This window comes from Notothenia rossii (genome assembly GCF_949606895.1).
Source record: "Notothenia rossii genome assembly, chromosome: 5".
NCBI classification, from domain to species: domain Eukaryota; kingdom Metazoa; phylum Chordata; class Actinopteri; order Perciformes; family Nototheniidae; genus Notothenia; species Notothenia rossii.
This window is the reverse complement of record NC_136903.1, coordinates 18280714-18298213: the sequence shown is the minus strand read 5'-3', so window position 1 is coordinate 18298213 and position 17500 is coordinate 18280714. Positions and strand designations below refer to the sequence as shown.

Here is a 17500-nt window from a genome sequence, read left to right as displayed (position 1 = left end):
TGTCATTATTCTCAGCAGTAAGATAAAAGCCATGTAAATGGAAATTAATCATGCATCTATTTATCCATTTTTTGAACCCACAGTTTTAGCAGAGTTGGCAGTATAAAAGGCCCCATTGCTATTAGGCAAGCACACACTTTCTTGTCTTTTGTATTAGTTATATAACTACAGTATGGCGTGTGGGCTTCAGGACATGGGAAGTAGAACACAGAAACGTAGGCTCTTATAACAAGTAACATTTTGTAATTGTTGGATTAGTGTGGTGTAATTAGCAGTTTAATGAATGTATCTCACCTGCAAAGCCTTCTCATCAAAGGGTCGCAGTTTATCCTGTATCCTGTGTCGAGGGCGAGTTTGTGAGGAAGGGTCTACAGCTTCAATGAAGATAGATGTGTAATCCTGAAGTCGATCTGGGGCCGGGTATTTGGCACTGGAGAAAACCTTTATAAACAAAAAACAGATGATATAAAAAACATACACAGGGCTAATTAATGCTTTCAATGAGCCTTACTGTGTCTCTATCATAGTTGCCATATACACAGAGGCCTGACAGAGTGGGGGTGCTGTGTTACCTTGGTGGCCTTCTTGCTGCCTTTGATCTTGTCGACGCGGGCCTGAGCCAGCCTGATCCGGTCAGTGACGCTCTGCAGCTGTCGGCGGTTCCTCTCTACACTGTCTGACACCCTGGAAGCAACACACACATATACCAACATAAATATGGACAAACATACACTGAGGGAATTATGTCGGAGACCATATTACATAATCCAATATAGGGCATAACTTGAGACTAATCCACAATTCCTTCTTTGCAGGGTGCTGAATCACAATTATTATTTTTGTAAAATGTGCATTTAATGAAGTGCAAGTATTACACAGCTCTTCCTCCATCAATCCTTTAATTACTAACACATCATCTTTAAAAAGGTTATATTGGCAAAACATTTATGGTATTAAATGTCACTCTTTTCATGAGATTACAGGAGACACTTCCTGTATTTTCAAGGTACCAGACAGGACCATCTGCTAATAAACAGATGCTGTGGCTTAGAATATGGATTTGACTATCAAATCCAAATTACGGCATTTTTCTGTCCTTTAATACTTTCAACAAATGCTACTTTTTTTTATATCGACAACCTTTTTGATTGCTGAGTGAGTGAGTGAGTGAGCAAGTGAATGAGTGTACCTTTTGAATATATCTGTAGAGATGGTCTCTAAGTAGAGTAATGCATCTGCTATCTGATGGACGGCCTCCTCTCTCCTCAGGTCGGGCTGGATGAGAGGCACTGAGTACACCTGGCCCTCCAGGCAGTGTTTCTGGGTCATCCTAGAGAGAACACAGGAAAAAGGTTTATGATCAAAAACAAGGCTGTGTGCACTGCGAACAGACATACTTTGATCGTGGATTTGGGATGCAATTATGGCATTATTCAAAAAAAGTAAAGCCAACATTTGATGTTTCTATGATTATAGAAAAACTGGAAGGGAACTGGGTAATTGTGATAGTCAAAGAGTCAGTCAACTTGTTTACAATGATGGTCAGTTGTAGAATGTTACCAAGTACATTTACTGAAGAACTGTACGTAAGTAAGTACAAATTAGAAGTAAATTGACTTCACTACACCTCAGAAGAAAATACTTTTCTACATACTCCACTAAATGTATGCGTCATCCATCCCCTTTCTGTCCAGTGAAACCATGTATCTCCTGTGTTGATTCTGAATGTTTAAGATTAAAGAATAAAGCGTTCCTTCATGGATGAAGAATATCCTTCTACTTCTGAAGTTATATTGAAGAAAAAGCATATGCAATCTGGCGCTTTTCCACTGAAAGTTTGGTTTAGAAAGCTAAAAAACTGGCCTGTTTTTCTGCTGATTTGGTTTTGCTTTTGAAAAAGCAGCTGTTAAGTTTTCATCAGACAGTGCTATAACAAACACATGATAATATTATAGACTATGACGCATTGCTGTATATTGAAGTACCCAATGGTAGCCTATATAAAATAAGTTAAAATCGGCCCAACCGTAAACATCTTTATCAATGAAATGCAAAATAAATGCAGCAGTAAATAACCCCAAAACATTTCATATAAAAGTAAAACAATAGAAGGGATTATTTTACTGCACAATTACGTATTTTAATTTAAGATAATTTTGCTGATACATCTTTAACTAATATACGCGTTTGATTGCCGGATTATTTAACTTTCGTATTATGGTATTAGTACTTTCACTCATGATAAGGATCTGAAGACTTCTTCCACAGCTGGTGATGCTTGTTCCAGCTAAACTAACCTGTCATTAGGTTATTTAGCGTGAAATAACTCTCTTCCCGACCTCATCTGACTCTCACATGACCATGCAAGACAAATGCATCAACGTAACTATAAGGCTCAGAGGATTTGTTTCTTTTTAATTTGTACGTTGGCTCAAAAATATCCCTGGTAGCAGTTTATGGTCAAATCAACAGCTAACAGATAATAAACCCACGTTTAGGCTGGTTTAAACAAAGATATTCCACATCATAATAACACAAGCCAGAGGAAAGCCTGTCCATGCTAAAGACAGAGTCGCTTTAAAACATATCACATTTAATGACATGTTATACTGAAACATGCAGTCGGATGGAAACTTCTGTCTTACCTGACCATGAGTGTTGTTTAAGTGTTTATAGTTACAGATTTAATTTAATAAGAAGCCGTTCGGCTTTCGGTTCTAGCATCCGAGCTACCGTTTGGCAAAACAACGGTCTGTACTTCCGCATTTCTGTGACGTGTCACCTGGTCACCACGCGGAAGTTGCCTTCAGGTTCTCTGAGAAAAGTCTGTTTTCTGAAGCACCTCAACGACTTGAATGATATGAGAGGTTGGCTAAAACAAATGTGCTCTTCAGATTAAGATAAGAAAAACGACTACAACAGCAAAAACAACAAGCCTCAAGAACAAACGAATTATTATTTGATCATACTTTTTATGCGTAACATAAATATAGCTTTAAGCAGTTTAGTCCATAAAGGTTGTGTAGAATTTGAAAAAAAACATACCAAAAAATAAACAAGTAAAGGTGTTTTTAACAGTTACCCGGCTCAGAAAAGTACATGTTGAATCCCCCTGTACAGCCAATAGAGTGCGTACTTGCTCTGTAAGTTTCTCGTGCAAGTGCGTAATGACGCATCGGTCTTCTAGTGCTTCACCTCCCCTCCTCCCTCCTGTCACATCTGGATCTGGCTCCTCTCATCAGCACCACTCAGCGCAGTGGGAGAGAGAAAGAGAGAGAGAGGAAGGGAGGGAAACGACCGGAGAAGCGGAGGCTAGCTCGGTCGGCGCAGCTTTATCCACACCCGAGCAGAATCAAGGAGAGGAGAGCGGAAAGACATCTCACCTTCTCATCGGCACTCACGGATATTTTGCATCTCCTCTGTCCTCCATCTGTCAGTCCAGCTTTCTTTTTTCTTCTGCTTCTCTTCCTTTCTCTTGTCTTGGGTATGATGATGAGCTCGAGTCTGCTGGAAAACCCTGTGCAGGCGATTCTGTACCTGCGCGAGCTCACCACCATCGTCCAGAACCAGCAGAGTCTCATCCAGACGCAGCGCTCCCGGATAGAGGAGCTGGACCGGCGGGTGGACGAGCTTATCGGCGAGAACAGGCACCTGCGGGACGTCAGGGTACAGGAGCAGCATCCTTACCATCACCACCATAACCATCATCACCCCGACCCCAGCTGCCTTCATCAACACCACCACCCTACGGACCCCCAGCTCAACACGGGTGCGGAGTCTCTGTCGGACCACGAGGCTGAACCAGGACAGGACGACGTTGCTCCGGAGGTCGAGTCGTCGCCTTCCCAACCTATGGACCCTGGGGAAATGCAGATGGTCCCGGCCGACCCGTCCACGGCTTCCCCGGATGAAAGTGACCCAGAAAACGGCGGAAGTTTCCAAAGCTGCCGCTCGTTGGTTCCGATGACCCCTACAACCCTTTGTCGATCCCTCTCAAGGAAATCAGAGTGAGTAGAGATTATGAGCTTGTTTTCATATATTTGTGTCGGTCCTAAAATAGTCAATTATAGAATATAGCTATGAAAGGTAAATATGAATGTTAAAATCTCCTCTGGTATTGAATTAGCTTAGTATTGACCTCAAAGTTAGGCTAAATCAGCCTGTCTTGAATTCTTCATAATAGCCAATTTGTGTAGCATCCGTCAAAAACTGTTTAATGTTGAGGGTGCACGCTTGTGCGCGTGTCCTGCAGATTGAGAGGCGTTTAATTAAGGGAGAAGGCGCTTGCAAATTTCCAATTTTCAACTATGAGTCGCGACTAAGGACTGTGCCAGAAGAGGAAGACGTTGATTATTAAAATGAGAAACTGGATCACGATCACTGGAACATTACATAACAAACAGCTGTAGGCCTGTGTGTGTGTGTGTGTGTGTGTGTGTGTGTGTGTGTGTGTGTGTGTGTGTGTGTGTGTGTGTGTGTGTGTGTGTGTGTGTGTGTGTGTGTGTGTGTGTGTGTGTGTGTGTGTGTGTCTGTCTGTGCTGGAAACATTTACTGCACAGTGTGGTCAATGTCAGCTCGAGACAGGAGAACAGCTTCACGTGCGATGATGAGACACCGCGAGACGCTGTCCATGGCGCTGCTGCTGGTTTCTCTATTACTGCACGGGCGCTGTGAACTCTCAAGGGACCTCTGGGCCTTGATGTTGCTGTACTATGATACACACACACACACGCGCGCGCGCGCGCGCGCACACACACACACACACACAAACACACCGAACACACACACACACACCTAACACACACACACACACACACACACACACACACACACACACACACACACACACACACACACACACACACACACCCTGCTTGACACCAGAGCCTCATAGTATATCAGTACATCACCTAATGAGAGGAAACCCATCTTTTTCTCGTTCTGAGTGCATGCTTGTGTGTTCAGCTCATAAGTCTATCCCAGCAGGAGTCCTGATTGGTCTCTCTGGGACCCCACCCCCACTGAGGGAGTAACACAGAATAGAGAAGGAGTTGAGAGGAGCAGAGGAGTGCAGAAGGGGAGACATATTAAAAAAAGGAGTTGTTGATATTGATCATGCAGTGAGTGATTCACCCAGGAACGCATTGCATTTCCTGCTCGGTAGTAGTGTGTGTTTGCATGTATGTGTGTGTGTGTGTGTGTGTGTGTGTGTGTGTGTGTGTGTGTGTGTGTGTGTGTGTGTGTGTGTGTGTGTGTGTGTGTGTGTGTGTGTGTGTGTGTGTGTGTGTGTGTGTGTGTGTGTGTGTGTGTGTGTGTGTGTGTGTGTGAATACAGTGCCTGTTGCTCTCTTCTAGCCTTGCATTAAACCTGAGCCTGAGTCGAACTCTCTTGAGAGCTTACCCTGCGGCAACTATTTGTTATTAGTTTGACAGGAATCAGTGTAACACCACTGCTTTTTAATTCAAATGAGTTAAACCGTTGAGGAAGGAATTACAATAAACTAATTGTTATTTTGAAAGCTGGAGGCAGAAAACAGCAGAGGCCTCCACCAGTTGACCCAGCAGCAGTGTCGGCTATTAAATGGTCTTCTTGCTCCTGCAGCAGCTGATTGTGTGTCCTTGAATGCAACCTTAGATCCTCACCTTCCAAGTGATTTTAAGTCGCTCCGGATAAGACAAGTAGATTAACACCTGTTTTGCTTCTGGCAGGCCGGACAAGTGAGGGGGAGTTAAGGCTTCACTTGCATTTATAGAGGATTCACCTTCCTGTCATTGCCTGCTGCAAGATCAGCAGATCTGCTTTTCCTGTTGTCAGCCACTTATGTGTCAGCATTATACTGTGTTACAAACTGTATGTGGGTTTTCTGGGCCTTTGTTTACCTTTGAACATCTCATATTTCATTGAATGCATTTATCTGAATGTATGTCTAACTATAGAGCCCTGCTGTATTTGCCCTGCAGATAAATGACTTGTGGGCTACGTAGGGTTGGCTCAGAGTATGCTTGTGCACTTTGTGTTGTTGTCAGTGTAGTCAGTGCATGTGTATGTGTCCTATGGGGAGGTGGTTGGGGGGGAGGGGGGCACAGGATCCTCTCCTCCTCTCATTCTCTGTCTCTTTCCAGCTGAGCCTCCTATCTGCCCCACTTAGCCCATGGAGCGAACGGTAATCAGCCATTCTCAGGAGAGAGAAAGCCAGAGAAATATAAAGAGCGCGAGATGCACGCTCAGTCTTTGTCTTTGATGGAGCCCTTGGAGGTGTCGAGAGGAAGGAGCTGGAGGCTGACATTGGAGTGGACCTGTGAAAAGGAAGGAGCTGAGAGAGATTGGAGAAAAAGAGTGAGAGAGTTACAGGGATGGACCAAAACAAAGATAATAAAAGGGTGCATTTGAGGTAGCTGTCTCTCCAGTTTATCTATATTGCTGGTGGACAGATAGGTAGGTTGGACAACAGAGGGATAGGCTGTGGCGCAGTGGACGGTGCACACAATTGTACACACTGCTTTGAATACAAATGGAGCCGATCTTTTTCAACATAGCGTTTAAAGTACTCTTAAAAGAACTGGATAGAGAAGAGGGATTGTGAAAGGGAGGCCGCGACACAGAGAGGGAGAGAGAGAACATGGGCCGACAGCAGGAGACATGTACTGTTAAAATATTCACCTGTTATCTTTGTAAGTGTCTCTGGAGGCGGTGGCCTTCATGTGTTTGTCTTGTAGACAGATGATGAACAGACCCATTGAGTGTGTGTGTGTGTGTGTGTGTGTGTGTGTGTGTGTGTGTGTGTGTGTGTGTGTGTGTGTGTGTGTGTGTGTGTGTCTGTGCGTGTGCGTGTGCGTGTGTGTGTGTGTGTGTGTGTGTGTGTGTGTGTGTGTGTGTGTGTGTGTGTGTGTGTGTGTGTGTACTAAGGGACCCCAGCAGTTTGGCCTTTTCCTCCTTGCAAATGTTTTCTATGAGCCTGGCAAAACAATTCAGCGTCATACTGATTGGACAGTGATACACTTTGCATGTTCAGTGCTTTTAGCGAAGTTAATTAATTGTAATTCTTTCTCTTCTGTCAACCAACATCAGATGCACATCAGATAACATTTAGTGTGACCTTAAGACCCCCAAAACTGACAACATATTGACATTTATATATATAAAAACAATTAGTTTGTATATGTAATGTTATGAAGAAGAGATTAGATTAAAGATATGCTTTAAATCAGACTTTTGCCATCATAATGGATTATTTATTCTATCAAAAAGTGCAATAAAGGCCTATTATGTGCTGATCAAGAAACTAAAAGTAACATTGAACAAATATTTAATGGGGCCAGATTATGCAGAGGTTCTGTTTTCATATTAATATTTGTGCCTCTACTGTGGCATGTTTGCATGCTTTAATGTTCAAAAAGCTCTTTATTTTTCTCATCCAGCCTGTGTTGCAGCACCTTTTCACCCTCTGTCTGAAACCAGAGCCCAGTCTGCTCTGATTGGTTAACTGGCCGACTCTGTTGTGATTGGGCAACCACTTAGAGATGTCCCGCCTCTTAACCTATCATGTACATTGTGTTGGAGCGCTAACCAATAGAGGAGCAAGTGTTACTTAGTGATGTCACTATGTAACAGAAGTAAACAAAGGATACCAATCGTGGGCTTCCAGGCAGGGGTGTGGGAGAGAAACTCCCTCAGGACGGAACACAGGGATTTTAGCCTTTGCAGACCATTTACATGCACAAACACCCTATATAACACACTACAGGAAAGGAGAAGCCCAAAATAAGAGTTATAACAAATAGAACTTTGTTAAAATGCAGCAGCAGGTAACTTAGATGGAGAAAAAAAAAAGAGTTGTCTAATGTTTTATTGGATATTTATTCCGTCTGAGTCTTCTAAAATATTTAATATGTTGACACGCATGTTTGAAGAGGATCGGAAGTGCTCATGAGAATCTGATTCATGTTGTTGTTATTTGTTTTCCGGCTGGAGGAGAAAAGAAAACAAGTGTGCTGAAAAACAAGAGATTTCTGATAGTTTCGAAACCCCTGGAAGCTGTTAAACGAAGTCAATAGCTTATCTACTGGGAGAAGTACTGAACATTAATAAAGTATAATAATCAAAATAATTAAGTCAAAGTTCTCACACCATGATCAAGGACAGCATACGTTTTGATTCCTACAGCATATTTGCATTTGAGTGGGTTTTAAAGCTGTGAGTGGTGGGAGGATGTCACAGGAATATTATTCATAGAAAGCAACTGTGATTGTGTTGATCAGAGATTTAAAAACAAACAAAAAGAACGAGCACATCGTCCCTTTATGTCTGTGGAAGTTGCCGTGAAAAGGTAGCTTTTTATAGCTCCAAATGTCACTCCGAGCCTTCCAATGACTCCAACTGCTGTCACTGTGGCTCTGTGTCACAAGCAATCATCTGATGCCGGGTCAGAAGACAGGAGCATAATTTCACTGTCAACTGAATTATTTCAGCTCATCATGAAAGGCCCTAATGTGACCTTCACTCCCACACCTCTTTTTACATCACTGGTGGTGGAATGTCTATCGGAAGGTAAAAGTGTTGATTTACTCAACAACCTAAACATGATGTGTTTCTGTTTTTGTTCTTTCACTTGAAATTGCTCAAGACGGGAGAACCAGCGAAATGCCTAAAATATGAATGTACATGTAAAATGTATGAGAGAAAAATGAGAGAGGGGAACTTAAGAAAAGACGGAGCAGGAAACAGAGCTGTAGCCACCATCTGTCCAGATTGGGTTAGGGTGTTCTGCTAAATCAACACAGATCTGATGAATGGAAGGGTAAAGGGGCAAAAAGAAGCACATCCGGACACACAAACTGTAAATACTTACACGACTCAATCTCAGCTTTCTCAGCCTTGGATTGACCTACATAGGGTATTTACCCTGGGATCAGTGCCACATTGTAAACAGAGCCCATGGAAATAATCCAGAAGAGAGCTTTTTCAGATTCTTTCGGGACGTTGGACAAAAAATTAACATGAGGAAGAATATGGATACATGGCAAGCCTCCAACAACAGCCAATAAACACCTGAATGACAGGATAGTCCTTGCAATTGAGTCTCCTCTGCCTCCTTCTGTGTCTGCTTCTCCTCTTTACTCCTTCCTTTGCTTACCTCTCCTCCTCTTGTCTGCCCTTCAGGAGTGACATACTGCATCAGTTTTGCTGCCCCGCCCCTGAACATCCAGAGGGGGACACCAGCTGCTCATCCGGGTAAGATCGAGTCAGACACAAATCACAGACTATTTTATCTTTATTTGTTTTTTGTTGCATTTTTTTGCTCCTACTGATCGTTCTTTCAACCATTGAAAACTTCCTGTCCCTATGAATACACACTGTATGAAACTTTTTTTGTCATCTATCTGAGTCATGTTCACATACACAGGCTTTTAATCACGTTTGTTAGTGTGTGCGCTGTATGCAAGTTTGAATTGGAATATCTTTGGATATGTGGAGCCTGCAGTAACAATGACAGAGTTAAACGCTCCCTAACAATCCTATAGATCAGGGGGGTCAAACTCAAATACACAGTGGGCCAAAATTAAAAAATCGGTACTAGTCGAGGGCCGGACTGGTTCAATGTTATTGGAAAACTTATTGAAATGAACTTATTGCACATATTAAACCTGGAACTAACAAAGCTTAAATTATTGCCTATAAAAACAACTCTTATGATTACATTTTCCCACAGGCCAACAACAGCTTCAAAAAACTATTTCCCTCAAAGAAAAAAACAAACATGCCCTGTTGTCACAAGAAACAAAGTGCAAGAGGAAACATCCATTTAAACTCAGTGTGCTGCTCTGTGATGCTAGTTCAAGCCAGATACTTGGCATCTCATCTTGGGTGCAAGTTCATCAATGGATGAAGAAACCCTCAGGATTGAGTGAAGGTGTGCGTGCAATATACTGGCGGCGGCGGGCCACATTTAATAGTAATTAGAAATTATCCTGCGGGCCGAAATTAAATCCACCAAGGGCCGGATGTGGCCCCCGGGCCTTGAGTTTGACATATGTGCTATAAGATCATATAGCCTCCAGGGTGATTCACATATAGAGGGACAGAGAGAGAGAGAGAGAGAGAGAGAGAGAGAGAGAGAGAGAGAGAGAGAGAGAGAGAGAGAGAGAGAGAGAGAGTGGGGGTCCGGATGGGAACTGATATTACCACTATGAAAGTGCCCATGGCAACCCAGTAATGACGTAACAACTACCACTACCATAGTAACTGGAGGACTTTGAGGATCCACTGTCGGCACTTTGGTCGTCTGTTTTTGTGTGGGCGGCTTCTGTGTGTTCACTATTTTTTGTGTGTGGACGAATGACATTTGACTTGCCGATGTTTGGATGAAGCTCTATTGTAAAACTCTGAAAAGCTGATTTTGTCATGTTTCTCAATGATTACACCCTCCCTCCCTCTAATGGTTTAATCCTCTGAACTCTGCTTCTAAATCTAGTCTTTCCCAGGCATGTCTGCTTTTTCTGTTTCCCCATCTGCTGTTATATCTTCCCAATTGTGTTGTTTGTGTCTGTATGCCTCACTACTCATTATTTATCTGTTGATTTCTATTCCATCCCTCCTCGTGAAGTCTCCCACTCATCTGTTTTTATGAATATCACCATCTGTCTGTCTGGATTCCATCGCTTTTCTCTGATTTGATGACTTAACGCTACACCCACATAGTGCTGATTGGATGAGCAAATGGCACAGCAGCAGTGGACATGTACCCGAGTAGATGAGATGATGAGGAGCCGTGTAACACTGTATAGCTCATTATAATCTTGAAGTTATGTGTGCCTATTGGCTGCAAATTTGCACCACCTCTACACATGAAACCATCAGAGCACGCACACCTCCCTAGAGATGTCATGGGATCCGCCTCTAGCCTAACCTGCCGTGCCTTTTCTCCTGTGTGTGTGTGTGTGTGTGTGTGTGTGTGTGTGTGTGTGTGTGTGTGTGTGTGTGTGTGTGTGTGTGTGTGTGTGTGTGTGTGTGTGTGTGTGCGTGTGCGTGTGCGTGTGCGTGTGCGTGTGCGTGTGCGTGTGTGTGTGTGTGTGTTTCTTTCCTGGCAGTACAGTACTGTAAGTCTCTAAAGGGACCTTGAGAGATGCGATTTGACAGATGTTCATTTTCTCCCACCATGACGTCACGCATGCAGGAGGAGGAGTGTGTGCTTGGTATGTTTGTTGCCGCCACATTTGTGGGAATGAGTGAGCGCGTATGTGTGTTGGGTGGGGGGTGTAGACAGAGAAAGAGGGGGGGGGGGGGGTGAGGGTGTATAGCGGCTATATGATTACAGAGGCTTTTGCTGTCCAGATACATTAATAGCTCGGCTCTTGCTTTTAAATCCTAATGTATTCTAATGTACTCTAATGCATTCTGATGCAGCACAGGGGCATGGCGGTGTTTTAATAGAGTTTTTGATAGAGACAGCCTCCAGCATGCACACACCAACACAGTCTCTCTGTATCTTCCTGTTTCCTCTCTGTTTCTATCCCAGCCTCTGGTTTCTGCACTCTATTCCTCCTTTTCTCTCTCTATGTATGCTAACCTTGCCTCATTTAAAGATATCACAAAGCCTCCATCTTTGACTTTTGGCTGGGGAACGCAGAATATTTTGCTTTCACAGCAATCAAATAAAACAAAGAGGAACTTTTAGTGATGCTCTCATTATTTAACCATGAGGAGGCTTTTTAGTTTCCCCAGTCCTGTTAAGCACTAGTCCCTTTCGTATAAAAAAATATTAGAGTAGGCATTATCTGGGTGGAAGAAAGATTTCACTAGCACACAACACGATGCACACACACACACACACGCTAATGCACACCATTATAAAACCTCTTAGGCTCTGATAGCTCTATGCTTACAACAGTCCAGTATGGCTATATAAAAGGTTCTGAATAGCAGTGTCAGTCTTTTGTGTCTTTTAGAGGCGGTGAGATGCCAGAGACATTGACCACTGCACTTTTAATTTCTTAAATTTGTGCAAACTGAACGACTCTTAAAATGACCGCACCAGAACTTTGTTAAAGGGATATTTCTGATGTCTCATGGCAGCCATTTGCTTAGATAAGCCTTAGATGGCTTTCACAGAATTTCACTACTGCTGTCATTTAAAAGAACATTGTTCCATCTGTGAACAGGGTCTGGGATTATGAGAGGGGGACACTCCACAAGCCTCCACTATCAAATGTGTTAAATTCAGAGTCAGATTGAGGCCAGATTCCAGTTGTTCTTATTCTCCCAGCTGCTACAGTATTATTGAAATTATTGTTTATTACATATTTGTAATCTTTATTTAATCAGGTAGTCTGATTCTGAGGAAAATCTATTTTCCAAGAAAATTATCCTTGTTTGATCTATTCTTGTACTTTTTTTGATAGTCTTGTTTGAATTTGAGGATTTGGTTGTCACTCAGTTATTTTTGTGAATCCCTTCCAGCGTTTTTTAAAAGCTGAAATGAAGTCACTGACTTATTCTCCTCTCATACTGTCATCCTAGCATCAGAACATGGTAAAAAAGTATAACAAATAAATCTAATTTGTATGCAAGGGACTCATGCCGGTTTACTTTTGATCACAAATTCAACTAAATGTTCATCGAAATGATTTTATTGCAATAGAAACACATAGGAAATCCGTGCTGATGTTGTGCACAGATTTCCGTGGCAAAATGTTCTTAGTGTGGTGAAAAACACATTTGGACCTGCCAAGAGTGCAGCGCACCGCTCTGGCTGTGTGAAGCTGGCAATGTCTAATGATGAAATCAAAGTGTTGCTCTGTGAATGAAGCTTGTTGGGAAAGTCTAATGGACTATAAAGTGCCATCAAAAACTATCCACTCCAGATGTCCGATCTCAAGATCAATATCTAGGTTTGCAGGCTGATCACCAAATATTGATGTTTGCACTCGAGTTAACTAGTATGTTTTAGTATATATGAAATAGTAAAGGAGTGATTGAGTTAATACTTTTTATCACACCACAAGTCAATGTAAAAAGAAAAAAGGTATTTTTCTTCCCAGGCATATATCCAGAGTTTCACTCGTGCAACACGCATTGGAGCCTCAAATATGATCAAATATAACCGGACACATAAACTCAGTCACCTTCGCCCCGGGCCAACACTCTCCACCTGCTGCTTCCCTCATGAATCTCTTTACTCTTCGCTCAGTTGATGGCTGCCACTGCGATAACAGCAGCGTTTTGAAGGTCAGTAGAGAGGACTGATAGCTTTTTGTTCTTATTTCCGCGGCAGTGGACAGATGCTTAGCCTGGAGGATGGGACGTCCTCTGGTGGTGGACAGGAAGTGGAGGGGACCAAGAGAGAGGGACCGAGCGAGTACGAGATCTCACTGGAGAATAAGAACAAACAGGTATGATTTTTTTCTCCAAGTGTGTTTGTGTGTGTGTTTGTATGTGTGGGACTGTAAGCACATGTTGATATGGAATGGATGTTGACTCTTCCCCCTGTTTAACAGTGAGGAGGTGTTTGAAGGATGATCATTTCACATTGTGTCTTGCGTCAGAAAAGACTCTTATTAAGATCTATTTCTGTCTGTGTTGACACGAAAAAGAACAGCAGCAATTTCACTGCCACAGTGACAGCAACGCAAAGATGCTAGGTTGTCATGGTAACAGCTAATAACTGCTCCTGGCGGCTGGAGATGTCTTTATTTCTCAAACCAAATTGCTGAAGGGTCTGCTGTTGCTACTGCTATGGCTGCTGCAGTGTGAGTGTATGTGTGTGTCTTTCTGCTTGCGTGTGTGTAAACGCACAGTTTTTGTGGCCGTGCTTTCGGAGCAGATACACACACACACACACACACACACACACACACACACACACACACACACACACACACACACACACACACACACACACACACACACACACACATACACACACACACACGCACACACACACACACACACAAACACACACACACACACACACACACACACACACACACACACACAGTCACATGTGTGGCTGTCCTCTTTTTTTTCTCTCCCTATCTGTGCCTCCTCGCCTTCTACTCTCTCTTCTTCGTCTCCTTTTTGCTGGAAATTCATGAGGGCAAAATTCTGGAGGAAGCTGAGATTTTGGGCTGAGTGGCTCTGCCAACAAACGGAACAAAAATAGGCTTGTGCGGATGTTTACTTTTCTATTCATTTCCTCAAAATCACCTTTGTCACAGCCCATCCATCCTGCCTCCCTTGGCCCTTCAGCCAGTATTAGCTGTTGAACGATGATAGATGATGTTTACTTTGGCTCTAATGCCATAAACCCTCAGCAGTTTTTAAAGAGTGGACAGATAAGTAAGAAGGATACTTCTGAAAAGAAAGCGTGAGTGTGCATGTTGTTACTCAGGCTCAAATTCTTTGATCCTTTGTAGATATGAACAAAATGGCATCATGATATTTGCCTGCTGTTAGATGAATAACAATTTGAGTGGCGGCTGTGTGCTTTGCAATATGACTCTTGCGCTGTCTTCCGTGAGTTTCAGAGCCTTGTAAACATGTTTGATATTTAAACTCACTCCCCCTCACTCTCTTCCTTTCCCCAGATAGAAGACTTGGAGCAGAAATATGGAGGCCATCTCATAGCGAGGCGGGCAGCTCGTCGTATCCAAACGGCCTTCCGTCAGTACCAGCTCAGCAAAAACTTCCAGAAGATCCGTAACTCCCTGTCGGAGAGCAAGCTGCCCCGTCGGATCTCCCTGCGTCATCCCAGCCCTTCAGGCCGGAACAGGAACACAGCCCAGAGACACAGTTACAGTTTGCATCCTGGAGGAGGACAGATACCCTTACGCTCTAAAACCCCTCCTCCTCCCCCGTGTCGCTCCACCTCTCTGCCTCCTTCTCCTGCGTCGGCCCCTGCAGCCCGTCACTCTCAAGCCCCAAATCAGAACCCTGGACAAACACTCACACAGCTGGAAGACTGCTTCTCTGACCAGGTGAGGCTTTAGTTTCAGCTCCCATTCGTTTAGTTTAATTAGTAATGCAAGGGGGTCCAGAAAATAATACATCAAGAAGTTAAGTCTTTTCTGAAACATCTGAAGGGTAAATAGTTAAGACAAATGTTTCAAATATTCGATGGATTGCCATGAACTTTCCTTAATCCTAATGAATTTGGTGATCCCTTGACTTTTCATAGTGCCATTGTCAGGTCAATAGTTTCATTTTTCCAATTAAACCTTAACCGAAGAAAAGACTGAGGAACTTAATTTAGCTGCTTAGATTAATGAATCACCCCAACGACCTGATGGGCAATATCTTTTCTATGGTTTACTCTGTAATCAACCAGCACATTTCTTTGCTACCACTTGTAGACAAATAGCCACAAATAAACAACCCCATCTTGTTTCACAAACTTTCTCACACATGACTCATATCTTTTGACCTATTTTTAAATGACGCATACTTTTTATTATTATATTTGCAGCTTCACTCCTTGGCCCAGTCAATTGATGACGCCCTTCGTGGTTGGAGTCTGTCAGAAGGGGGAGAAGGGAAGGGGCTCCTGATGGACCCCGGGGCCCTTCGGGCAGCAGCTGAGAGCGCCTGTATGCCCCGCAGTGCCAGCTCGCTGCTCATGGCCTTCAGGGACGTCACGGTTCACATCGACAGCAACAGCTCCTACACCATCTCCTCCGCCACCACCACGACCACCACCTCTCTGGGCAATGCAGGGCAGCAGGGCAGCAGGAAGACTTCGGAGAGCGGGATGAATTTTGGAGATGGCCCGTTTCCAGAGGAGTCAGAGTTTCCTGCACCTCCGCCCAGTGAGGAGCTGGAAATGGGTGGTCTAGGATCCAGAAGGGGCTCTGCAGCACCGACTCTGGGAAGAGGAGGCCTGGAGGGGGAGAGCGGCTCAGACAGACTGGGGTCCACATCCACTTCTACCTCCACCTCTATCTCCACATCAGCCCATTCCAACCAGCAACCTGCTCAGATTTACACCCAGTACCAGCAGTACCACTACACCCATCCTCAGCAGATCCCCGGGGGGCCGAGCCCCGAGGCCCTGCAGGCCCTGGTGGTCTCTCTGCCCAGGGACCGCTGCCAGGATCCAGCCTCCTGTCGCTCACCAACTCTCTCCACAGACACACACCGCAAACGCCTCTACCGCATCGGACTCAACCTCTTCAATGTGTGAGTGGACCAGCAACACAAATACATACTAATACCCAGGAAATTACAACATAATCCTGCACCCTCTGGCTCAGGGTTCAAAATGCACTTATTAATGTTTGCGTCTAACAAATCTCCAACAGCACTGCAAAACTGCTCTCAGCAGCTGCTCATTAGTGTTTGCGATTGTTGGGAGGAGCTGCGGTTTCAGTGCCATCTTGTGAAGTCAATGAAAAAAAAGAGATAGAGGAGGGTGGGGGACGAAGAGAAAAAAAGTGAGAGAGATAGAAAAAAAGGAGAGAATGCAGTTGAGAGGCAGACAAGGAGGTCATGAACAATGTTAGAGCCTCTCAGAGTCTATAAATAGAGCCCATGGATGGCCTGCACTTATTATTAGTTAATACAAATTAAAGTAAATGAACTCATGTGCATCTGTGACAGTAGGTCTGACACAGAAGACCAGAGCTAACTGATTTTGCACATGAATGCACTCTTCTTTTCCCTTTTTCTCTTTGTGTGTCCTATTCACATACACACACATACACACACACACACACACACACACACACACACACACACACACACACACACACACACACACACACACACACACACACACACACACACACACACACACACACACACACAGACACATATTTTCTTTCTCACTTTGCTTGAACGCACAAACACATTGCACACGCGCTGTTTAATTCTTAACACTATGTTCTTTTCTGCTGCTGGCTATCTGCGGGCAGGAACCCAGAGAGAGGCATACACTTCCTGATCACGCGTGGTTTCGTCCCGGACACGGCCATCGGAGTGGCTCACTTCCTGCTTCAGAGGAAGGGCCTGAGCAGACAGATGATTGGAGAGTTCTTGGGGAACAGCAAGCTGCAATTCAACAGAGATGTCCTTGAGTGAGTATTCATTATATAAATACACATACACAGTGGGGCAAAAAAGGATTTAGTCAGCCACCAATTGTGCAAGTTCTCCCACTTAAAAAGATGAGAGAGGCCTGTCATTTTCATCCTAGGTATACCTCAACTATGAGAGACAAAATGAGAAAAAAAATCCAGAAAATCACATTGTCTGATTTTTAAAGAATTTATTTGCAAATTATGGTGGAAAATAAGTATTTGGTCACCTACAAACAAACAAGATGTCTGGCTCTCACAGACCTGTAACTTCTTCTTTAAGAGCCTCCTCTGTCCTCCACTTGTTAACTGTATTAATGGCACCTGTTTGAACTCGTTATCAGTATAAAAGACACCTGTCCACAACCTCAAACAGTCACACTCCAAACTCCACTATGGCCAAGACCAAAGAGCTGTCAAAGGACACTAGAAAA

At 43.7% G+C, this 17500-nt stretch overlaps 2 protein-coding genes across 4 annotated transcripts in view; one reads left to right on the top strand and one right to left on the bottom strand.

Moving 5' to 3' along the window:
- wash1 (WAS protein family homolog 1) overlaps positions 1-3515 on the bottom strand; it is a 7493-nt gene extending 3978 nt beyond the window's left edge. For 2 of the 3 annotated variants that reach the window (XM_079685521.1, XM_079685523.1), the window contains exons 1-4: positions 2646-2802; positions 1190-1330; positions 573-684; positions 295-441 (exon numbers count right to left, since the gene is read on the bottom strand). In XM_079685521.1, coding sequence (XP_079541647.1) covers positions 295-441; positions 573-684; positions 1190-1330; positions 2646-2653 — 408 coding nt within the window. In that variant the 5' untranslated portion in view covers positions 2654-2802. Of the gene's footprint in view, positions 1-294; positions 442-572; positions 685-1189; positions 1331-2645; positions 2803-3383 lie in introns of those variants that run through there. The other variant, XM_079685522.1, reaches the window with a different exon arrangement.
- iqsec3b (IQ motif and Sec7 domain ArfGEF 3b) overlaps positions 3385-17500 on the top strand; it is a 28053-nt gene continuing 13937 nt past the window's right edge. Inside the window, exons 1-6 of the mRNA XM_079684611.1 lie at positions 3385-4007; positions 9160-9231; positions 13271-13388; positions 14583-14972; positions 15461-16170; positions 16905-17066. Of these exons, the coding sequence (XP_079540737.1) occupies positions 3487-4007; positions 9160-9231; positions 13271-13388; positions 14583-14972; positions 15461-16170; positions 16905-17066 (1973 nt within the window). The 5' untranslated portion in view covers positions 3385-3486. The remainder of the gene's footprint in view (positions 4008-9159; positions 9232-13270; positions 13389-14582; positions 14973-15460; positions 16171-16904; positions 17067-17500) is intronic.